Source organism: Hibiscus syriacus, unplaced genomic scaffold (assembly GCF_006381635.1).
Source record: "Hibiscus syriacus cultivar Baekdansim isolate YM2019G1 unplaced genomic scaffold, ASM638163v2 tig00111633_pilon, whole genome shotgun sequence".
Classification (NCBI taxonomy): Eukaryota; Viridiplantae; Streptophyta; class Magnoliopsida; order Malvales; family Malvaceae; genus Hibiscus; species Hibiscus syriacus.
In genome coordinates, this window is record NW_024063139.1 from 886,479 (window position 1) to 913,314 (window position 26,836).

The window sequence follows — 26,836 nt, forward strand, 5'->3', positions numbered from 1 at the left end:
TATGATTTTATATAAATCTTAAAAAATATAACTAAAAATACATATTAATGTATTTGTATGCGATTTTTAGGTAAAGTACATAAAAGTCCCTCGACTTTATGGTACTATTTTATTAAGTCTCTCGACTATTAAAAGTTATAAAATGGTCATCCGACTAGAATGTTACTTGTTAAGTCCCTCAACTATTAAAAGTTACAAAATGGTCACTCAACTATTCATTATGTTCCAAACTCGTCATTTTTGTTAAAAAATTAACGGTTATTTAAGTCGGAGTCCATAATCAGATTTTATTATATCATAGTCAGCAAGTAAACGTTCAGCTCAGAATATTATCTTTTTAACAAAAAAGAACGGGTTTGGAACATAATGAATAGTTGAGTGACCATTTATAACTTTTAATAGTAGAGGGACTTAACAAAACAACAATCTATAGTCGAAGGACTTTTCTATACTTTTAATAGTCAGGGGATATAATAAAATAATATCCTAGTCGAGAGACATTTGTGTATTTTACCCATTTTTTTATCATTCTATCTATGATAATGGAAATAATAGAATAACATTTGAACGGATCATAAAAAAAAAATAGTTGAATCGATTAAAGAACAAGCGAAGTGCGATCAATTTGATATCTTATCTGATTTTTTTCAACCATTATCCAAAATTATCAGGTTTTAACTAACTAATTTAATCAAATCTAACAAGGAGGTTGGAAAAAGATGTTATGTTAAATATGTCTGTTTTTCTTACAATGCAACAAGTTGAAATCAAATTCCACCCCATCCACGATTTCTTATCAGAAGGTTAACAAAGTTGAGTTCAAACATCTCTTTGCTGAGATGTTCACCCGACTCACAAAATCCGACAAGTTCACAACCAATTCGGCACTCTCCTGTACATGTTGCATGTTCAAGGGGGTCGGTCCATAATTTGTTAACCAACTGCAATCTCTGTTTTCCCACTGCCGGAACGTCCCATTTCAAGTGCATCAATTCCCTTTTCTACTGTCAGTTTTGAACTCACCCTCTTCGCTAGATACCCTTTCTTGCTTTAGAGCTTTGATACTACAAATTTCAACACCACACAGCAATATTGTTATCTCCACATTCAGACGTGAGAGTCGGTTACGTGTCTAAATATACATTAGAAATGAGTGTCGAACGTGATGAATATGTTTTCATATAAGCAATAATTATGGCCAGACAGAAATGAATCGAAGGATAATGGGATGTAGTCGCATCTCCTACAATTTAAGCCCCCTTATAATGAAGGTATTTTATTGTACGTTATATTAATTATTTGATTTTCTTCTCTAAAATTTTGTAATTTCGTACCTCTAAGTTTATAATACAAGTTCTTTAATTTACATCAAGAATAAAATCATACGTTCCTTCTTAAACATTAGAAATGCTATCAATCCTATTTTATTTGGATTAGGATCAGGGGGAGCCCCGGTCAAGTGAGTGTTGTCACGTTAGAAGCGGATATGTGTCGACGGATATTTTTAATAGGATCGTTAGATGGTCATATCTTTACGAGAGAATATGTATACTGACCTTGATGCAGGGCTTGCATTACCAAGCTCTGCAAACTGCTGCTCCAACCATGTAAACCTCCTGAGCTCTACCTCAATGTATATCTGATCAGCTGGGTCTCCCCTGAACAACAAATAAAACTGTGTACGGTGTAATCGAAACATGGAAGAGGTGCCACAACATGATAATCTGCTTCCTTTGATCCTCAAACACTATTTGACATGGCTTTGGAGACTGAAAACAACTATCGCTCTCGTCGTTTCCAGCCTCCTTTGCTTCTTCCAGCTCCAAAACCTAAGAAATGGCCGAGTTTCAGGTCATTTTTTTTTCCAAACGAAATACCAATATCAAGACGTTTGCTTAGGCTTGACATAAAAAATTTGAGAGTTCTCACCTGGCAAATCAGAAGCTGCTTCTGATATTGTAGCTTAGCAACTCGTTCTTTCAGCTCAGTGACATAAGCTCTGATGCTGCGTATGTTCTCCTCAGTTGCATCCTTGAACATCCTCTGCATTTTCTTCACATCAACTGAGTAGGTTTGCCACGTAGATGGAGTTCCCTCTCTTAACGAGACTCGTCTATCATCGGCCTTCTAAGGAGAGGTTTTAAATGAGCCAGGTGATCTTTGGCTGCTGGAGGAGACTATTTCATTATCCTCAGGGGCCTTGTTCTCGATTTCTTGTTCCGTTATCCTCTGAGAAGAAGACGATGGTGAGCATGGGGCCCTATTATATTTTGCATGTTCGCTCTGTTCTTCAACGGGAAAGGAAGAATTTTCTTCTTCTTCACCCCGGTCTTAAACTCTGGTGTCTCTTTGCCATTTGAAATTGATATAACCAGCATATCTATAGATTTCTGAACATTCTCGACCTTCTTCTCTATCGATTCAATAGTGCAGCCTTGAGAGTTCAACCGAGTGATCTCTTCTTTCAAGTTAATCCCCTTCCCTATCAAAATATCTTCAGGAATAGACCTAACTGCCTGCATATCCTTGATTTCAGACAGCGTCTTGCTATTGCTTCAGCAGCTTCTTTATTACCTAATCTGTGGGAAGAAACGTCCTTATGTAGTACTTCAATTGTACGCTTTGCTTCCTCAGAGCTGTCTCTGTCGCTGCTCGAGTTTCCAGATTTCATGCACAATCATGGATGGATCTGTCATTGTGGCTGACTGCCTTAGTGCCGAATATCTTCCAACTGTTTTCCTAAGCTGAACATCTACTGAGCCTGGAAATGACTCATTATCAAAAGAGAGACATCTGACTCCTTTGCCAGAAGATCCATATTGGTTCGATCCCTGGAACGCAACAAGCTTGAGATTTACAAGATCCTCCTTACACTGGACTCAAGTGTCATACATAGGATAAGTACTTATATTGGAATAGTTGGCTAATATTTATCTTTTGTACTTTGCGTGCTTTCTTTCTTCTTCTAGCTGGAAATGTGCAATGCCTCTCTGTTGCTTCAACTCTTCCATTTCCCTTTCCATCTGCACGTTAAGAGTTTTCTTAACAAAATTATTGAGACGAGAATAATCCCTGTACAAACAGCTCTCATATTTTCCTTACAACTCTTGTCTGAATGTTTCAGATACGATATTGAACATGGATGCTTTAAACAAAATGAAGCGTGTGAGCAACGTAATTTATACCTTTAGAATTTTCATTTCCTTTTCCATCAATAAAGACTGTAGGCATGAAGCAGAAGTAGACTTAGGAGTTCGTAGCTTAGCTTCAAGCCTTGCAACTTCTTTCTGCAAGTGCTTTACCACCGTTTTATCTGAAAAATCTGCAAAGAAAGCCACAAAGTATAATAATAAAAGAAATTTGTCAGAACAAAATATGCATCCACCATGAAAAGAACAATCTAGTGTGCAGAATGCATTGCATTTATATATTTGGTACGGCAAGCAGACATACATCTCAACCATTTTTATACATCAGCACGCTTTAAACATATAAGTATATAACACCATAGAATAGTCTCAAAAGTTAGGAAACTTACTTCAAAGTGCTAGCTGTTATTCAACAACATGGAGTAGATCAATGTTAAAAAATAGGACCAGGGTCAAACTGGTATGACCTCTGATTACAGTTCTCAGACAAAACAGACCTTCAACTGTATGTTGAAATGGTCCAATCGGTTAGTTCAGTCCCATTTTTCATCATTGGAGCTGATCTCTACATATGTTTTCTTGTATTCTACAGGTTTTCTGGTCTAGTAGTAGAGATCTCCACACAGAGGAGGTGATTACTAAGATTAAATTAAAAAAACAGTTCATATTACAACATAAAGAATTTGGAATATTCATCTTACCATGTTTACATGGGCATTGTTGATAACTTCCTTCGCATTAGTTGCAAAAGAGAGAGTATTCCTTGTTTGCTCCACATGACTTAGAGCCGGGCTTATGGTGCATATGATAGCTGTACGAGCATTCCCCCCAAGTGAGTTTTGCAGTATTCGTGTAAGTTTTGAATCCCTATATGGTATGTGATCACTTCTTTTTCCATCACTGCAGACAAAACAAGCCATGTACGTTCATTTTTTACAAAAAATTTGAAGATCATCTCCCCATAACCTGTTTTAAAGTGTGCCCAACACCGATACTAAAAGGAAAATTGAAAAGTAAGAGCAGCATGCTAAAGCCCAATATGGTTTTAGCTTACGTCAACTTTCTAATCACTGTTGTGAGCGTCAACAAGCTTCGATTGATGTGGCTACCTTCCTTTAATCTTACACCGTAAGCATTTGTCTGACAGACACGTTCACTTCCTGCGAGGTCTACAAGATTCTGCAACATTTGCCTTTTGATCCAATAATAATTTATCATGAAGAATGTAAAAAAGCATAACAAAAGATTTCACAAAGACTACTTTCGATTGTCTGCAAAGAGTCATGATCCAAGCAGTGTAAGATTTCACGTTACTCGAGGAATACAATATGAACAAAAAGTGACCGATAATAGTGACTTTGAAGTAAAAACACCTGAAAATATGCAAATCTATAGGTGAGAGAGTGGCATTTTTGTTGATTAAGACAAATCTAAGATATAAACTTTGTATCTATATAACCAACTTCTAGTGGAGGTGAACAAAAGAAATCAAGAAAACTGAAGATTGATTTTCGGTTTGGTTTTCAGTTTGTAAGTTAAAAAAACTACAACAACAACAACAACAACAAAACCCAATTCCCATATGTATGGGGTAAGGGGGAGATAGGGTAGTAGGCTACCCCCAACGCCAGGTTGAGAGTAGCTTCCGTGGAAGACCTCCGGCAGTCAGAAAATTAAAATTTAGATAAATGCAATGCATGTATAAATAAATACATAAATACATAGCTAAACAGTATTCATATGCAGTCATTAAAATCATATGTGCGTCTGTAACGGGAATTATCCCTGCATAATAATCCCTGCGAAAGAATCTCTGCATATAGACAGAAATATAAGATCCGGCTAAATTTAAAAGAGGAAACATGAAGAGAATGATACACAGAAGTCAACGTTAGCAAGCCCACTTCTAATCCTTCATAAATACCAATAACAGAAACGTATAAAAAGTATAAGTCATGGAAAATACTATAAAGACATTAAAAGAAGACAGAGATGATACACCCTATAGATGTGACCACACTACTCGACTATCCTAGTCTTTAGCCTCCATATTTCCTATCAGAGGTCATGTCTTCGGTAAGGGCTAAATCCCTCAAATCAGATCTCAAGCAGTCTTCCCACTTTCGCCTTGGTCGTCATTTCCTTCTGGCACCGTCGACTGTAATCGACTCTACCCTCCTTACCGCATCCGACGGTAGTCGCCTAAGGACATGCCCAAACCACCGTAGTCTTCCCTCCCTCAATTTTTCGGAAACAGACACCCCCCAAGGACATCCTATAGCAGAGTTGTCGTCTATCCCTCAGAGTCCTACACATGTCCATCGAAGCATTCTCATTTCTGCGGCCTCAATCCTCCTTGCGTGATCCTTCTTGGTTGCCCAACATTTGATCCATACACAGCGCTGGTCTTATTGCCATTCTATAAATTTTCCTTTAAGTTTTAGAGGGACCTTCTTGTCACACAGAACTCCAGTAGCGGCCCTCCACTTTAGCCATCCCGCCTTTATACGGTGTGTAACGTCATCATCTACACCCCCATCTTTATGTATCATAGACCCTAGGTACTTGAAACAATCCTTTGAGGGGAGAACGTGTCCTTCTATGCATACTTCTACATCTTCATCGTTTGGTTCCCATTGAAGTTTGAACAAATACTCTGTCTTTTCAATATTGATCCTTAAACCTTTTTCTTCCAAAGCAGTCTTCCAGGTAGCCAGTCTACTATTCAACTCAGATTTTGTTTCAGCAACTAAGATAATGTCGTCAGCGAAAAGCATACACCATGGTACACCGTCTGGTGTCGCACAATAGATGTCGTCCATAATCAAGGCGAAGATGTAAGGGCTAAGAGCCGACCCCTAGTGGAGTCCGATTTCCACCGGGAATTATTTAAACCAAACCGTTAAAAAAATACTACCAAAATAACTATTCATTTTCTAAATAAGCTAAAAAATAAAATGAACGAGAAAATAAACAAACAATTCTATCTTACTAGCCTGAAAATCTGATGTGACCATGAGCTTTTATCATTCAAAGCTGTTTCTCCCACCTGCCTTTGTGCTGCATAATTAAGTATAAAATTTTCATGATTAAACTAGTGTATGCCATTTTAACAAACAAGATAAATAACTAATTAGATCTCCTAATTATGAAATTACCTTCAAATTCCAACTAAGTGTTTCAAATGTTGGCTATCCTTGATCATTCTTCAACAAGTTTTTCCACAATGGTACCTTTCTATATTTTGCAAAAAAAAAAAGTTTCAAAGAAGGAAAAGCTTAGAAATATCAGAAAAATGATTCACTTAAATGTACCTCAGGATCATCCAAAAGTTTAAGCAACCAAATCACGTTTCAAAAGGTCCACAACTGTCTCATTGTAAATCTCCATTGCAGAAAGTTTCAAGACAAAATCTCTCTCCCGAGTCTTTAAGATTAAAATTATTGAAAGAATGAAGAACAAATCCAAATACAGCTATTTACTTATCAAATTGTTACTTACATTTTTTATGTGTTCATAGATCCTTCACTGCATTTTCAGTTATCCCCTCATTGTAAATGTCTTTCCACTACTTGTCTGCCCATATGCAAAAATTGTTGCTGCACAATAAAGAAATTGCTAAACACCATTTTCAAAGCTGCTTGCTTCTAATGAATAGGGAAAATCACACAAACCATGTCTAACCATTAATTCCGGTAAGAGAGCAGATAAGGCAACATTCTTAGCCCATCTCGTAAACCTTTCTAGTAGAGCTCGATGGATCAAAAACTCTATCTGCCACATTAACGTTATTTGATCCAAAATTAGAAAAACATTAATGAAAGAAACTAGGTTCCAACCAATCAAAATTTTCGAAGTATATCTAAACTGCGAAGAACAAGTACTTTTAAAAAAGAACAGTCCAGCAACATATATCAATCCATTAACCCACCCACTCACCAACCATTTATTAATTCCTTCATTGAGAATTAGTTGATGTCAGGGAAGTTAACAAAACATGTCCAGAATATCGTTTAGAATGCAAAATAATAAGAACATATATTGCCTGTTCCCTCTCGTTCAACGGTCGCATCCGAACCGTCACCAGAATTTTCTCCTCCCGAACCTTAGCTCTTCCGCCGGGGTTCGCCTCCGGAGTCCGTTGTATCTTGCACAACGGCGTGGCTGGTGTACCGACCATCTTCCGAACTAATCTCAGGGTCAAATTACATAAAAAGATGCTTTAAAAATAATCAGAATCAGCTTAAAGAACTTAAAAGTTCTACCCAAAATTATCAAGGAAAATAGATCAAATATTAAATAACAGTGAGATCAAACTTCTATATAAGGTAATAATTTTACTTGCTTTCATTTTTGCTATTTTCAACTTAAATCTAACCTCATCAAATCGATCCAACCAAAAAGAAAAAGAAAACTGAACTATTTTCAAGAAATTAAAAGAAAAAAGAATAGAAACGCTTACAGTGAAATCCGAAATCTTGCTAAATTCTAGTTCTCGAAAAATCGCCTAAACCAAATCAGGATTTCAACGAAATGCAGATAAACACACGCGACGTACCAATGGATTTCAAAATCAGATGCTCATTTTAGGGTTTTCTAAGTAATTTGAAATTTCGTTTTTGAGGAAATAACAACGGTTTTCTCATTTCTGGATTTGTTTGTTAAAAGAAAGAAGAACGAGGAAATGTAACGGTACCTTATTTATTTTGTTTTGTTTTTTTTAACATTAAATTTTCCCGTTCTGTGCGCGCACCTGAAGGAGAAGTAAAAATTTGAAAATTGTGGGTGGACCCCCGTTGGAGACCACTTTAATTGGGTTTTCTTGGCCCATTACCGTGGGCCCCACTATTATATAGGGAAAAAGGGGTGTCACCAAATTATCTTCAGATCGACGACAATTTTTTATGGTATATGACGAAATCATCGTGACGCGTTCTATGAGATATTATTTTAATATTTCTTATAAAATTTGTCACCTTATAAAAACTTATTTTTTTAAATATTTTTAATATGAATTTAGTTTAAAAAATTGAAACTCGTCACCGGGTGACGAGGTTCATTGGGTAAAAAACAAACCTTTTGTTTTAGATTTCAAATGTCCAAACAAGGTATCACATTTTATATTGGGTAAACTACATGTTAATATATAAATTATTAGTTTTATTTCTTTTGGTACCTAATTTTTTTTTTTTTCAAATTATACCTAGCGTTTACTTTTATGATGTCACAAAATTAAAAAATTAAACTCAATGACCAAAATAAGAGTGAGAAGATAGTTGAGTGATAAATTTTAACAATGATGTACCATGCTTTGTTCCGCTAAACTTTTAACAATGATGTACCAAATTGAAATAAAAAGTAAACATTAAGTATAATTTCTTTACGCAAGTTAAAATATTTTGTTCCCACAAAAGAATCAATTTGCATTATCGTCCAAAAATGTTTACAATTCTTTTACTCATCATTGGATATTTATTTGTGTTGTTTTATCATGATGTGTACATCCATGTCTAAGATATTACATATTTATAATATCAGGTGTCGACATTTAGTATGTTATTCTTCTCCTTATTTAGTATTTGTCTTCTTAAACTTTTGTAATTATACACTAATCATGTCCAAATCCATTGATCCAATGGTGTTTTATTGGAAGCTGGTGGAACAAAATGCCGACATATTTTTTTAAAGTAGTACTAGAATACATTATTTATCGAAAGTCGCATCAACAACGTCTTGCTAATTACAGATTGAACAAATACAGTTGAGATTATATAAGTAAAATATAACAATGATCGCCTAGTGATAGCATGATAAGCAAAAACATGAACAAGTGAGGCAACAACGCACATAAACATATCACACCAATAACTCCGAGCGTCAAACATGGAGGAAAAAAACTTGAATCAACTATTGCGATATGATTGTTTAATTATATAGTTATTTAATAAATTTTTTTAATTAAAAGTAGACGTAAGTAAGCAAATATTTTGGTGATATTAGTAATTTCTGTAAATATTATATGAATTCACATGGAGAGGGTATGGGGTATTAATTTGAGGCTAATTCCATTTGTTGAATGATTCATATATTTTCGGACATGGATTTGATTTTGATTCCATATGTTGCTCACATGCCGTTGTTCAATCGTCGCCATTTGTCTTTACCAACGACCTTCAACCCCAAAACTTGATTTTTCACATAAAATTTATTGATATATTTTGTAAGATAATATCTTATAAATAAATATTTTAACTATTTAAATAGTAATTAATTTTTATTTTGTTTTTTGAAATTGTAATAAATCATCTCAAGATGGAGTTCATGAGACAGACAAATAGTTTAACTTATATAGAATAGTTGACGCATGAATTTACTATTTGCACTTAAATCTTTGCTTGACCGACAACAATATCGCGTCGATTATCTATCATCAATATTTATTGTTTTTTTAATATTACATCTTTAATTGATTTTTAATTTTTTGTTTATAATAATTTTTTCTCTATGACACATTTTTCACTTTTTTCACGAAACGTTTTTTCAATCTTTTGGTACGCTTTCAGTCTTTTTTACTAGTTGTTAGGCCGTTCTTTTTTATTTATCTTTTTCTCAGGATTAGATTTGACGATACCTCGACTAATCAAGATGATTTTTTTGTTATCTTACTAATCTTCCCTACTTTAGACCATCTGATTGATACACAGTTTTGTTTTTGGATAGTCTTCTCGCATTGCTCGAATCTTATATGTGGTTTTTCAATGCTCTTTTAATAATTTTGATTCTCTTTTGTGGTTCGTTTATGGATACAAACATATATATTTGTATTTATATTTATTTAAGTTTTTTGGATAGGTTTTTAAGTAATTTTCTTATTTGGTCAGTGTATTGGAATATGCATTCTAGAATATGCAGTGCATTCTAGAATATGCAGTGTTAACATGTAACGTGTGCATGCACTACTAATGTGTGCATTGAGTGTGGTGTGAGTTGTTATGGTTGTTTTGGATTCTGTTATGAATGTTGTTATAGGAAGTTAAGAGATTGAGTAAGCTTGAAGTCATAGCTGATATATAAGCTGGTTATGATGTAGTTGCACGTGAAGAATAATAAAATATCAGATGTTATTCATTGAATCTTAATTTCTCAACAAGGTATCATTCGTCGATGATTCTGCACCATCTCTCTTCCGTTTTGTTGGTCTTCACATTCAATGGAACTCGCTCTTCCTCTTTCTCAGAATTGAAAATCGATGGCACCGAATCTTTCATACCATATTGAAGTCCCACTAACCGCTTCTACTTCTGAAGAAGATGAGGAGACTACCTCCGAGGACGAAGACGTTGAATCTTCATCTGAGGAAGAAGAAAATGATAAATAAACCCCAAACCCAAAAACTCAAATCCAACAAGCCCTTGTCTTCTCTCGTTAGGGCTTATTCATCAAAACGTCTTGATGAGACGGAGCTGGATGCCAAGGAAGCGAAACGATCTAAGAAGAAAGTCGTGGAAGAAGGGAATAACACCGTGAATCATGCTGTTGAGGAGGCGTAAAAAACTGGTGAAGATGCGAAGAAGCAAAATTTCCAACGGTTATTCAGTGAAGACGACGAGATTGCTCTGTTGAAAGGTATGTTGGATTACTCTACTAAAAGAGGGGATGACCCTTGTATTGATATGAATGCATTTTATGATTTTGTTAAGAAATCGATTCATACTGGTGTTACGAAAGCAAGGTTGATGGATAATATTATAAGGTTAAAGAAAACGTTTGAAAACAATGCCAGAAAAGGTAAAAAGGGTGAGGATCAAAACTTTCTAAAACCCATGAACAGAATGCTTTCGAGCTGTCGAAAAAGATATGGAGGCAAGATGGAGGAAATTGCAAATCGCCAAACTAAATCTGTTCATTAAGTGAAGTGAATTGGTCAAGGAGCATGCCAAGTTGTTGATGGGCAACATGGGTCAAACCGAGAAAGCACATGAAGTGGTCGACGAAATCCTCCAATCATATCTGTTCTCTTACGAGACTTTGTTCTATTATTCCATTGGGTCTTTCGAGCGAAGTTTCTGGTGATATGTCGGTGGAGTTTTCCTCACGAGATGTGCGCACTTTCACTAACAAGGAAGTGAACATTGTTCTTGATGAGTCCAACTTCCTTATATGGAAGCAACAAAAATTACTTACCAGTCGTAGTCACTGTTTGGAGCATCTTTTAACTGGAAAGATGACACTGTCGCTGAAAACTGTAGAAGATAGTGCAGGAGTAGTGGTTGTCAATGTAACACCCATCTCCCGTATACCCTTCCGTTCACGAGATACATATGTCACATCACTTTTAAAACAGTTCCTTATTTGAAAAACCGTAAAATTTGTTCAATTTTAAACAACTTCGAAGTATGATGTTCATATAAGTAAAATACTAAAACTATCAATTTAAATACATTACAAAATATTTAATTTAGTTCCATACATGCCAACTAAGTTTCCAAAAGGAATAAGATTGTCCTAACGTTACTGACGGGTCCACCTTAATTGATGATCGCTGCTGCTACTGCTGCACTTCTTGCGCAATTAATCTTTGTCTTTACCTACGCGAGAAATCAACACATGTTAAGTATTACTTAGTGAGACATATTACTGCAAAGATATCAAACTTTATACATAAATATCTTATGAATATTGAATGACGATTTAAGGTTGAAAAATCTATAAGGACCTGATGGCCTATCTATCTTTCTATATATTTTTCCCTAATTATTCTTTATTTGCACGGTGTACGTCAATTTAAAACTTACTACATGTATTGCACCAAAGTGTCAATTGATCATGTATCTTTTATAATCATATGGGCAGCATCTTAAATACTATTAACACACCATTTTGTATTTTCATTTGGGTGTCCTCTCATACCCATTATGTATTGTTTACGTTTTTTCTTTATAACATCTATTCATACTAATTATGCATTGTTGTACCTTTTATATCTATATGACATCCGTTCATACCATTTATGCACCGTTTATATCCAAATGCATTATAATTCCTTTATTCTTTTACCCAAAGGTATTTAAACCTTCATCTAACTTGCATGATTGACACTTGTCTGCAAATGCACAGCTAGGCCATTTATCTTTTACTCAATGGTTTTTAACCGTTCATCTAACTGGCATAATTGACACATTTCTACCAAATGTACAGCTAGGCCATTTATCTTTTACTCAACGGTCTTTAATCATTCATCTAACTGGCACAATTGACACCTTTCTACCAAATGCATAGCTAGGCCATTTATCTTTTACTCAACGGTCTTTAACCATTCATCTAACTAGCATAATTGTCACCTTTCTGCCAAATACATAGCTAAGCCATTTATGTTTTACTCAACGGTCTTTAACCGTTCATCTAGCTAGTATAATTGACACATTTCTGCCAAATGCACAGCTAGGCCATTTATCTTTTATTCAACGGTCTTTAACCGTTCATATAACTGCCATAGTTGACACATTTCTTCCAAATGCACAGCTAGGCCATTTATCTTTTATTCAACGATCTTTAATCGTTCATCTAACTGGCATAATTGACACCTTTCTACCAAATGCACAACTAGGCCATTTATCTTTTACTCAACGGTCTTTAACCGTTCATCTAACTGGCATAATTGACACCTTTCTGCCAAATGCACAGCTAGGCCATTTATCTTTTACTCAACGGTCTTTAACCGTTCATCTAACTGGCATAATTGACACATTTATTCCAAATGCACAGCTAGGCCATTTATCTTTTACTCAATGGTCTTTAACCATTTATCTAACTGGCATAATTGACACCTTTCTGCCAAATGCACAACTAGGCCATTTATCTTTTACTCAACTGTCTTTAACCATTCATCTAACTGGCATAATTGAAACATTTCTGCCAAATGCACAGCTAGGCCAGTTATCTTTTACTCAACAATCTTTAACCGTTCATCTAACTGGCATAATTGACACATTTCTGGTAAATGCACGTTAGGCCTATTAATATTTTATTTTAGACCAGTTTCTACTATAATAATTATTCATAATATCAATTAACTCTTTCAGTCATTATACATTCTATGGTTTATACCTATAGTGCCCATGAAATAATCCCAAAATCTTACTATAATTTACGTGGATTACTCATCCATTACCAATACGACAATTCACCTTCTTATTATGAACTTCTGATAATTTCACATATATTTCCCATACAAAATTAATACACTTCGTATGGATTTCTTAGTTACACACATAGTGCCCATACGAAAATTCATACACTTAGTATGAATTTATTAGTTTTGCACACATAGTGCCCATACAGAAATTCATACACTTAATATGAATTTCTTAGTTTTTGCACGCTTAGTGCCATTTGGTAATCACCATACTTACATTAATAAATCATACAACTATGACTACCATAACATATACGTATATAATTAAATGCACTCACCTGTATTGTCTCGTTATTATACCCAAAATGCAAAGTTTATCACTCTGGTACTTTGCATTTGCCTTTAGTTTGCTTGACTCAGGATCTTGATTTTGATCTACTCAAGCATCCCAAAAAGACACATACAATATCAATTGTTATTATATTTCCTAACAATTATACTCAAACATTACTCAAGAGTACATATTATTAGCTTTCTATACAATATCAGCCTATTTTTAACATTTCTGGCTCACTAGTATCGATACTCCCACCATGGTATCGATACTATTATACTAGGGTATCGATACTCTATTACGATATCGATACCATTTTTTGCATTCTGTGATCAAATGGTATTGATACCATCCTTATGGTATCGATACTCCCCTCTTGGTATCGATACCACTTGAATCGGTATCAATACTACTCTACAGATTCTACTAATTTTAAAACTATAGTATCGGTATTGTTCTATCAATACCAATACTCGTGCCTAGAATTTCCAGTTTTTAGCCCGAATATCACCCAAATAGGGTCCAATTTTGGTATGTTTACACCATACAATACCATTAGGCTCTTATTTACCTATCCATACAAACTTTCTTTCATTTAGTTTCTTAAAACATCTAAACTCTTCCAAGAACATTCAATTCTAAGAATCACACCACTTTTTCTAGTATGTTATTAATCCTATCCAATGCTTCTAATATTTCATTTACCTCTTTTACAAGTCAATTTTACAAATAAACATAAACAAACACTCATATAACAACATATCATTTTAAAACTCATTTTCTTAAATCTCCAATATTTCCTCTATTTCATAGTTTTAATCTCATATAACATTTTCTTAAGCTTACCTATTACTTAAGGTTACAAGAACCAACCAAAATCAACCGAAAACATGAGCTAGATGAAGCTTACCTTAAACTATGGAGGAACACTCTCACCCACGGGAAGAAGAAGAAGAGAAAATAAGTTTTTCACATTTAGTGTGGTGTGAGTTGTTATAGTTGTTTTGGATTCTGTTATGAATGTTGTTATAGGAAATTAAAAGATTGAGTAAGCTTGAAGTCATAGCTGATATATAAGTTGGTTATGATGTAGTTGCACGTGAAGAATAATAAAATATCAGATGTGTCGTAACTGGTTTTTTCTCGGGCACGAAATTTTTAACTTGGCGGGAAAAATAACCCGAATAAATAAATGATTTTGTTTTAAAAAATATTTTGGGAGTCGTCATTATCTTTTGGGTCAGGTAGGTCAAATACCTAAAAACAATCTTTTAAAATAGTTTTGAATAAAACATAATTTAAAAGATAAAACTGATCTGAATATAACCAAAAAATTTTAATAAAAAGGATTCGTGGTCGATTACGTTTAGGGAATGATTAGTACCCCTATAACGCCCAAAATTTGGTACTCATTAATTATAATTTGTCTCTATTATTATAAATTTAAATATTCAAAAATATATTTAATCTATAATTATGTCATTTCAAATTTACTGGTATAATTATAAGAAAATTTATTAATTTTTATATAAATAAGATATTTATTTATTTAGAAATATCAGAAAAGAACTTCTAGGTGCTTTAAGACAGCTCTTTTCTTCGATATTAAAAAATAAATAAATATAAATAAAATATTTCTTTAAAAATTAATATATTTTATAAAAAATATCAGAAAAATGACTTCTAGGTGTTTTAAGACATTCCTTTTCATTAATATTATTAAAATAGGATTATTATTATATTTTTATTTTATAAAAAAATTTAAAAATATAAATAAATATTATTTACTATATACATATATTAATAATAAATATATATTGCAAATTAAATCAACTACTAAAATAAATGAAAATTAAAACTATATAAAAATATAAAAAAAACTAATAATTTTAAAGCTAATGACTAAATTAGAATATATCAGAAATAAACGTCCTAATTCGTAATTAATTACTTGAAATTTTAGTGACTAAACATGTTATTCTACCCTTTTATTAATTTAGTGACTAAAATAATATTATGTCAAATTCGTACATCAAATTAAAATAAATTAAAACATGCGATTAGGGGTTAAAATATTAATTAATAAAATTAGATGACTAAACATGTTATTTTCCCTAAAATATTTATTATTATGCAAAGGACTAAAATAAATAAGATTAAAATTATTAAACCGGATTAAAAGGATCATAAATTGATTTAGTGACTAAATTATAAAATTACAAATCTGAGGGACTGCAGACGAGGTTTGTCCACATATGTAAATTACGCATATACCCCCACCTAAAACGACATCGGTTTGGATGGGGTATATGATCCCCAAATGGCTGGCCCTACGGGCCAACACTCTCATTTCTTCTCTTCTTCTTCTCTCTCAAAAATGAGAGAAGAAGAGCTCTCTCCCTTCTCTCTTAATTTCCCTCACCGGAGGGAAACGACCTCCGATCGGCCACCGCCAAATCCGCCGCTGGCCACCACATCTGGTGGCCGAAAATTACAAAACCCACACCAAATTAAAGCCTGGTTTCCCCTAAAGCTAAATCCTGAGGTTTTTTAGCCTAAAATACTACTGAAATACGTAGATCTAATTTTTTTACCTTCGACCTTTGGCTTTCTGACGGCGCAAAGAGGCTCTGATGACCGCTGTTCCCTCGGTAAGTTTCTCTTCTCTCTTTTCCTTACTGTTTTGGTGATTTGTGGTTACTGGATTGCTTTTTTTTCTTCTCTGTGGCTGTTGGATCTCTCCTTGTTTGCAGGTGGTCGATGGCTTTTATAGCCATCGACGGTGTGGCTATCGGACCAGTTAATAAGGTGGTTGTTTAGTGAGTCACCAGACTTCCAGTGGTGACTCACTGTAGAGCGACGTGTGCGGCTGGAAGGGCTCTTCTAGAAGCCTTTGGTGGACGTCGTGGCAGCAGCATCGACAACGTGGAGCGGCTGGAAGCAGAGGCGGCGCCGCGTGGTCCTAGGGTATCATACCCTAGGGTTTGCATCTGGAACCATCTGGGCCGTTGGATTTAACCTAGATCCAACGGCTGGCAAGGAGAGCGGCGGCTGGGATGATACAAACCCTAATTAATTTAGGGTTTTCATTGGGCTCCCGGTTTGGGTTTGATTGTAAGTGGGCCTCGGGTATTAGGCCTGTCTAGAATAGTAAATTTTTTTTTAATAATAATAATAAAAATTATAATAATAATAAAAATAAAAATAATAAAATATAAATAATATTCAAATGAAAAAAACGAGTATCTTCAAGATGTTATTCATTGAATCTTAATTTCTAAACAGAGTGACTAGTTTATTATGTCAATAGGTATAGAAAATTATCCTAATTTTGTGTTAAGTTAACTATTATGGTTATAAACATTTGTTGTAACTTTAGATATTTTTCTTTTAATAAAAATTAGCTACTTCAAATTATAAGCAGCTTGATATCGCTTAAGCATGGTTTAGAGTTCGAGTCCAGTACCATAACAGGTGTGCGACACAGATCAATTTGGATTAATCAAGGCAAAACCTTGGAACCGATAGAGAAAAAAAACTAATGAATTCTATTAAAAAATAGAAAAGTGAATTTGTTGAAAACATTTTGATGTTTCGATATAACAAATTAAGTGTTATTAAATTTTAAAATTTTATAATTATTTTTAAAGTATATTCGATTCAATTATTCGAATATCACAAATATTACTCCAAGTTTTTAAAGATCAATTTCAATCCTTACTAAAGTGTAAAATTGTGTTTTATACTTAAAATATTTTTGAAACAATTTTTACAAAATATTTCAAACCACAAACAAGCCAAAAATCAATTTTATGAAGGGATGTACCGATGCACTCATTGATGCATCGGTACACACCCATTTCGAATGCATTTTGTGTACCGATGCACAAGCCATGCATCGATGCACTCTTGAATATTTTGAAACATCGAATGCATTTTGTGTACCGATGCACATACCATGCATCGATGCACTCCTGGCTTGTTTGAAACATCGAATGTAATTAGTGTACCGATGCACCCCTAGTGTACCGATGCACTAAGTCTTATAACGGTCGAAATATTTGAATTTTACACCTAGTGTACTGATGCACCTTAATGGTATACCGATGCACACACGTTCCTAACTGTTTTATTTAATTGTTTTCACACAATAACGGCTCTATTGACTCCACTAATGATCCCCGACGTTCAGAAGTGATCCAAGGAGTATTTAAACAAGCTTAGGAGCCATTGATCAACAACAATTAAGAAGAGAAAAGAGAGAGAATCAAAGAGAAAGCCTTAAACTTATTGTTTGAGCATTTCAAGCCTATTTTTCATTTTATAATCATTTTGCTTTCAAGAACACTACTTGTACTCAATTGTATTCATTCTTGAGTGTTCTTTCTTTGTTCTAGAATTGTGCAAACATCTTGTCTAGAGAGGTTTTTCTGTAAGTTTACAAATTTGTGTATTTCTCTTTGGGAGAGAGTGTTCTCAAGAATTTTGGGTATAATTCTTGAGGGAGTTGTAAGGTTACTCTTTGTCCTCAAAAGAAAGAATAAATTAGTGAATTTGTTGGAAAATCCTTAGTGTGGATAGCTAAGGTAGTGGGCGTAGGCTTTAGTTGAGAAAGTCGAACCACTCTAAATCACTATGCAAATATTTTTATTTTCTGCAAAAGCTTCCACCAAAATTTTAATTGTCTATTCATCCCCCTCTTGGCTATTTCGTCGATCGATTAACTCAACAGAATTTGAACAATGAAAAAAATGTTTTTTAATTCAATATTAACCAGGCTTCTCTGGTTGAGATTGCAATGAAATTAGGCTTCTTGATCTGTTTTATTTTTTATTGAATACTATAAAGGTTTATAGCAATTATCTTATTTTAGTATTTACTATTCAGGTCAGTATTAAAACATCTGATTTTAAAATAATTTTTCATTAACAACGTTAAAAATGTAAACTCTGATCTTATTTAAAAAATTAGTTTCTCATATTATTAGACTAATTAATTATTGAATGCACGGACTAATTTTACGTATAACACATACAATTCTAGTGTTAATTTCAACTATTTTCCATTGCATTTGACGGTAGAGGCCAATTTCTCACCAGAAAATTGAAAAGGTTGAGAGTAAAGTCAATATATAAAACAGTGGATTAAGAATCTTATGAAAGAATAAGAAAATAAACAAAGGGATAAAAATTAAATTAATTTGGATATAACATATTTCAAACCCCTTTCCACACTCTTGCACATGTCTGTCGTAATCATCTAATATTTTATTCGATAAAAATTAAACATAACAAATGTTTGACATGATATGATTAGATAATAAAAAATTAATAAATATATATGATATAAATATATAAACATTTTGAAATTTATATGATATTATATGTTAAATAATTTTTTATGTATAATTATCTATATCTGATTTATTGATCATTTAATTTGTGGGTACTTAGAAGCGAGAACGAAAACGAAAACGACCCTCTTACATAATTTGCTCGATTTGTAAACATCAGGATTTGAAAATATAACCTTACTTAAGAGATTTGATGTTTTATCTCACTAGACAAATTGATTGTTAATAATATGATAAATAATTTTAATTGAGTTTAATTAATAATCAGGGATAATAATTTTATCTATCTAACATGTTTTTTTATTAAAATTTTGAGATCGATTTAGAATTGAATTATATTTTCACTATGTAAGATCAATATTAAATCAAAGAGACAAATACTAATAAACCCGAACTAGGGTTCTAAGCAAGCATCTCATACCAACTTACCAGTTAGGAGGGAATAAAATTTAATTTAAAAACAAAATTTTTAATTTGGTTTAATACGAAAAAAAAAGAATTCAACTTGACTCGATTTGTAATTTGAGGAACTTGACAGACTCAAATAAATTTTAAATTTAATAAAACTCGAATAACTTAAAAATTTTAATAATTAATGGATTGATTTTCAAGTTTAAATCGTTGCATACATGATGTATGTGTATTGAACATAAAAATTTCAAGAAATGTATATGTACATCATATATGACTATAAAGAACCATTTAAATTAAAATCAAATAATATAAATACTATTATAAATATTTACAATAACATTTAAACAAAAATTCGACTAAAAAACTTCAAATAAAATTTAATTTATAAATTACAACTTATATATTGAAGTAACGCGAAATATTTTATCTTAGCTCGATCAAATACTGACCCTTGCAACCAGCTCAAGCCCTTTCCTCAAACCCTTTATAAACGAACCTTCTTCTTCTTCTCTTAGCTCACCAGTACCTCTTTTTCTCTACTAAGCCAAAAACCTAAACGGAAAAAAGCACTCTTTGCAAACCCTTAAAGCTCACCCATTTGGAGGAATGGCGAAAGGCAGCAACAAGCTAACGAAGCTCTTGTCAGTTTTAAAGAAGCTTAACTCATTCAACAACAAGCAAAGCCGCTCCCCGACGTCGACCACCGCGGTGGCAGCTTCCGACGCCATCTACAACAACGAAGATTCATCCTCCAATCTCCACCCCGTCTACGTTGGGAAATCCCGGAGACGGTACCTCATTAGCTCCTACATTATCGGCAACCCTCTGTTCCGCGAACTCATGGAACGGTCGTTGGACGAGAACGACAGCGCCGTCATCAACGTGTCGTGCGAGGTCGTCTTGTTTGAGCACTTTCTCTGGATGCTCGAGAATGCTGACCCTCAACCGGAGTCTTTGGAAGAGCTCGCCGAGTTTTACGCTTGTTGATTGTTTCGTCTTGATCGTAATTGTACACTGATCGTGTAATAATATTGATATGGTTATAGTGCGATGTTAGAAAGAGACGGCGAGTTAGTGTCAACTTTCTACGGTGAGCATTTAGTTTAGCGGAGTTCTCACCGGCAGCCACCTCATCTGTCAGCCTGTGGTGGTGGGTTTACATTTTTGTATCATTGTCGTTTAATATTTTGAAAAGCTGATCAGTCATGGAATTGAATTATAATATTCACTATTTATATATTAAGAAAATATATGGTTCAAATGGCCAATGATTGGTTTGTTAGAGATGCGTTTTTTCTTTATTTATTTTACCAATCCAAATATATATATAAAAGTTGTAGAATATAAATCATATTTACATATAGATATACGGTCAAATTTTTTTTTAATATTTAATTAAATAATCATTTTAACTTTTATTCTTTGTTAACAGTATTTCAATCTGAACTATTTATTTTAAAATATAAAATCTTTATTTTAAAATAATAATTATTTATTGACTAACGATTTTCATCCATAAAAGAATTTTTTTATTTTATATTAAAATATTAAAACTTAATTTTTTTAAAAAAATATAAAAAAAATAATTGTTTAATTTAATATTTAGACATTTACTTTTGGTGTTATGCCTTAAATATATCGTATTGTAATTTAAAAACAATCGAGTTTAAATCTTTAGGTACTATATATATTAGTAATTTATTTGAGAGCGGTCGGGGTGAAGATTTTGGTAAGTGGAAGACGCGAAAATTTTGTTCCCCAAAGCGCATTAGCATCTGCGACGCGTTTGCCAAGCTGCCATGGCCAGGCCACCCTTAAAATTGTCCATATCCACAAAATTTTGAGAGATAAATGAAATAAAATGAATGTTTACAGGGTCCTGTATAAGTCAGGACACCTACCCAACCCTCAAAATTATAAAATTTCCATAAAAATTAAAAAAAAAATTACCCATTGAATAACTCATTTATTACTTTATTTCTATTTTAATAATATAATTATTTACCCATCCCTAAAATTTCAGAAATAAACATAAATATTTAGAGCCAATTGTAATCCTCATCACTAACAAAATTCATGACATCTAATTAAAGTGATGATTGTTTGTCTCATATTGCATTTCCAAAATATAGGAAAAAGGGATTATTTATAATTCATTATCATTGCTTAATATTTATGTTTGATACAAATTTGAATATAAATTTGATGGTGTAAATAACTTCAGAAAGAGCTAACTATTTACGATAATTAAATTTTATTTATTATTTAAGTAAACGTAAAATTATTTGTTTTCATACATCAATCTCACACTGACTTGGATTGATTTCTTTTAAGTAGATGTGAATTAAATATATGTTCCGTGAAATGCCTGATTCATACCCTGGGAGGTATAGGGTAGCGATCCATGACATTTAATTTAAGTTCTAACTAAATAAAATTTAACGGAATGAAAAGTTTATATGCATTTAGCAATTTCAAAAATGATGGTTAGAAAACAAAATGAAAATAAGATAGAATGACGAAAATGCCCTTGGAAGAAGAGGAAAAGGACAAAGCCCGGCAGCTAAATTCCATAAAGAGAAATTCCGGTGTTTGCGGCTTTTTAGTGAAAAAGATGCGCCAAACGCTCCCCTCTGTGTGCGTAATAAGAGCTGCGAGTGTAGGGTATACTAGTCTTTATACCGGTCCATCAGTCAAGTACGATGTAGGCTACATGACAATAGGGATGTAAAAAGTTGATCCGACTTGTAAAAATAACTTAAATCAATTTAAGTTAAAATTACTTTTTACTTGAGCTGTGACAATTCGAAACCGACTCGAGTTGGAATTGGTGTTGACTTGAACCCGAATTAGACCTAAAAATTATAGATTTGATCTTGATGTGCACCCGATCTGAGAATGACTTAAATCCGAATTGAACCGAAAATATGATAACCGAACCCGACTTGCATCCGACAGATATGAACCCGAACTCGAGACTAACCTGGTAAATAACTGGTATTACACGACCTGTTATGAACCTGACCTGTAATTGACTCAACCTGTAAATGATCTGACTTGTTATTGAATTGATTTAATATTTATCCAACTTGATATTTATCTAACTTATATATTACTATTGATGAAATTATAAGATATTAATGAAGTTGTGAGATTTTGAGTTTATAATAAATTATGCTAATTAATATGATTAATTTTTAAAAGTTATAATAAAATATTAATTATGATAATTAAATTAATAAATGAACTTATTATATTAATTATAATTCTTATATTTTGATTCTTATGTTATAAATCTTCAATATAATCATTAATTTTATTTTATTAATTAATTAATTTATTGAACATGATTAATTAAATTAATTATAATGATTACAAGTTAGAATAATTTATTGACATTGAACATGATTAATAAAATTAATTTAAATGTAAACTATAATTTAATTTATGTTTTATGCAATAATTAATTAATAATGTAAAGATAATTTATCTAAAAATTATAATATATATATAACATAATATAAAAGATGAATTTAGTTGATATCTAAAATCTGAATAACATTTAATTGAAAATTTGAATAACATAAAATTTATGACTGTTCAATAAAATAAAATTACAATAAAATGAAAAAAAAGGTTAAAATTTAAGATCTCATACATTATAACAAAAGTTTTATAAGGCTAAAAGTCTTACTTTGTTACCATAAATTTTTTTCATCGGACTTTTGTATCAAAATATCTAAATGATGTCAACATCGTTAAATTATGGGCAACTTTTCAGTTTTAAAAGTTGAAATGCCACCAACATAATTTAACATGAGTAACTATTTAGAAAAGAATTTATAAGTTACAAGAATTTATTTAAGTTAGACCAACAATAATTTACAAGGCAACAACAACCAACAGGCAACAAACAACATTTCTGCATTAAACAAACATGCAGTCAATGGTAAAACCATAGAGAATATAATGGCCAACAGTGCCAAACATTTCCGACTTTATCAAACCCTTACATAATCAAACATTTAACAAACATTTCTAAATCAAGAAATATATCAGGACATAATCATTCAAGAAGCATTTAGCATGATGATTGTTGTAACTTGTAAGGCACCATACAAAAAACAAAAGCATTAATAAGTATATCGAAAAATTAATTGAATAAACATAAATAAACAGAAGTTACCTTTAAAGGGAAGAAACAAGACAAAAGCATTCACAAACCAATTCCAATGTTTTAACTTACTGTTAAACACCCTACAAAATTCAAATTAAAATCATTAATAAGCAGTTCGAAAATTAATGAAATTAAAATTAGAAATAAAAAAAAATTTACCTTTACAAAGCAGACTCATTAACCACGGTAAGATAATCTTTATCCTTTTTCTCTGGCTCAAAACCATACAATCAATTACGAGTTATTACAAAAATCTCAACATTTTAGGTAATAGTTTAGCTTTCAACTTGTTCAAAATTCAACCCCCATACTAAAGGACGATTCATATGCAATTGAAGTAATTGAAATAGCCAATATATCTCTCGTCATGCGAGAAAGTACCGGATAAGAAATACTTTGATTTTTCCAATAATCCAAAATATCAAAGTCAGATTTTCTAGCACGAGGGACAAAGGGCAAACTGATGTAAGAGTCAATGTCTGATCGATCACTCCTTGAAGCAACTAAATTGGCATTAAAATTATGAAAAAATAAACAAAACAAAATAATTAGTGATTACAAACATAATAAAATAAATAAAATTGAATATGAAATTCTAAAAACTAACTTGAAATAGATCTGATTTTTTAAATGATCGAGGCTGATTGGAACTTGACCCACTTCTGTCTAAAGATTTGTTACTTTGGACAGAAGAAGAAGAAGAACCACAAGGTGCATTTTTTGAATAAAATACATATAACTCAAAAAACTCATTATAAATGAGACTTACCCTTCGTTAAACCTCGTCCTCTATATAAAGAACATTGTACAACTCCTTCAGAAGTTGAAATTTATATCGAGGATAAAGTAAAACAGCAAAATACAAAATCATTGAGTGATCATACTAATATTTCTCATATAGTTTAAGCATGGGTTCTGCCATTGCAGAAATACCTTCACAAGGATCATTATGAGCATCACACAACAACTTTTCAATTGCAAAAATACATTCACAAGGATTATTTACATCCCCTTATAAGAAAATTAAATATATTAGGAAATATATTTTATATAAAAATAAAAATATTAAAAAAATGAACATTTGATCATTTACATCCCCTACAAAGGATAAAAATTATTATTTTGAAATAAAAAATAAAAAATAAAAAATAAATTAAAAATCTCATATTACCTTAAAAGTTCAACTCGAAAGACAAATTATCCATGAAGCCCTAAAAAGGTAGGTTTTGAATGGACAAGTGGAAAAGAAAATAAACAGAAAACGTTTCGTAGATGAGAAGGGGAACATGAGACAAATCAGTTTTGGGAACCGTCTCTGGTAAATGGTAATGAAGAAAAGGATGAACAGTCCCTGAGATTTGGGATTTTGGGGAACAGAAGAATCAGTTAAAGAAGAAGCAAAATTAGTTAAAAAAAAGAAGAATAGTCTCAAATTTAGGGTTAGTGTTTGAGATGAATAATGTCTAAGATTTGGGGGAACAGAAGAAGAATGATTAAAGAAGAATAATAAGAAGGGGAAGAGTCACAAATTTAGGGTTAGGGTTTGAGGATGAATAATGTCTAATATTTGGGATTTTGGGGAATAGAAGAAGAACCAGTTAGAGAAAAGAAGAAGGGGAAGAGTCTTAAATTTAGGGTTAGAGGTTTTGATATTAAAAAACAGGTTAGGTTAAGGTTTTTGGTGTTTGTAAGGTTCAAACAATGGTTTTACGGATAAATAGATGATGAACAAGCTCAAAGTTTTGGGTTTTGATCTAAAAAAATTGGTTGGTTCAAAATTTTTGGTGTTTGTAAGGATTAAAAGATGATTTTGGGGATGAACAGATGATGAACATGCAACAAGTTTTGGGTTTTAATCTAAAAAAATAGGTTGGTTCTAGGTTTATGGTGTTTGTAATGATCAAACAAGGTTTTCAAGGATGAGCACAGATGAAACTAAAGAGTTTGATAAAAAAAAATGAAAATTTCTTAGGTTTTTGGTGTTGTGGTTAAAATTCTAGAGAGAAGTCAGAGAATTTTGATAAACCGAGTTGTAGAGAGAGAGCAAAATGATAAAATGAGAAAAAAATAAAAGAATTTATGAAAATAGAAAATTTTACCTTTAAATAGGCCGTTAAATTCGAACATCTTGGCCCACGTGTTTTTGGTCTTTAATGCGTATTGTAGCGTTATCCCTAAGTTTTTAAATTCATTCAATTTATTCCAAATTTATATTAATTTAAGCTTGGCATTTTCAATTCTTTCAACTTGATCCCTATATATTTTATAATTTATCATATTTTGATAAATTTATTTTTAATTTAGTCTACATTATATTATTTTAAATGTTATTATTTATAATCTATCATATTTTGATAAATTTTTAATTTTTTAAATTATTAATTTTTTATGTTTAATTTTTATTTTATTATAAAATAAAATATGACATATATATGCATGCATCATACATACATATACATATATACTGCATCATACTCATACATGTACATATATACATGCATCATACTCATACATACATCATACATATATACATGCATTATACATATATTCACTATACCTATATTCACTATCTGAGTATATCATATATACATGCATCATATTTATACATATGTATGACAGACATGATTCATACAGATCTAAGTATAACATATATACATACCTCATGTAGTTTATATATATATATATATACATAGTTTATATTTATATATAGTATATAGTTATAAATTATATAGTCTATATATAGTTTATATATAAACTATATAATTTATATTAATAAATTATCTAGTTTATACATAGTATATATAGTTTATATATATATATAAGTATAAACTACATAGTATATATATAGTTTATATACTATATATATATATATATATAGTTTATATATATTGTATATAATATATAGTTATATATATATGTATATATTATATATAACTATATTATATGGTTTATATATTTATGTTATTATTTATATTTTATAATATATAGTTTATACATATTATATTATTATACGTTTACGTATATATTAAATATTATAATTGTTTCAAATTTTCTTTTTAAAATCAATGTAATTTAGTCTATTTTAGATTTTCTTCATATTTTGTAATTATTTCGATTTGATCCTTTGTGTTGTTTAATTTGTTTAAAATTTTATTTCTAATTTCATATTTATTCAATTTAGTCCTTAAAATTATATTTGCATCTGAATTTGGCCCATACTTATTTATATTTATATTTTTTGTACTTGGCCCATAACTTTTTAAATGGGTATATT

General features: G+C 31.8%; 1 protein-coding gene and 1 pseudogene across 1 annotated transcript; one reads left to right on the forward strand and one right to left on the reverse strand.

Moving 5' to 3' along the window:
• Positions 1-687: 687 nt before the first annotated feature.
• LOC120166232 lies at positions 688-7,329 on the reverse strand (annotated as a pseudogene).
• Positions 7,330-19,949: 12,620 nt separating this feature from the next.
• On the forward strand, positions 19,950-20,373 carry LOC120166209 (auxin-responsive protein SAUR76-like). Its single transcript, XM_039175534.1, has one exon. It carries the CDS (start codon positions 19,992-19,994, stop codon positions 20,370-20,372), a length of 381 nt encoding a protein of 126 aa, XP_039031465.1. The 5' UTR covers positions 19,950-19,991; the 3' UTR covers position 20,373.
• The last annotated feature ends 6,463 nt before the right edge of the window (positions 20,374-26,836 follow it).

What these genes read in the sequence shown, in the direction of transcription:
- LOC120166209 (XM_039175534.1), top strand. Translation starts at nt 19,992, where the DNA reads ATGGCGAAAGGCAGCAACAAGCTAACGAAGCTCTTGTCAGTTTTAAAG.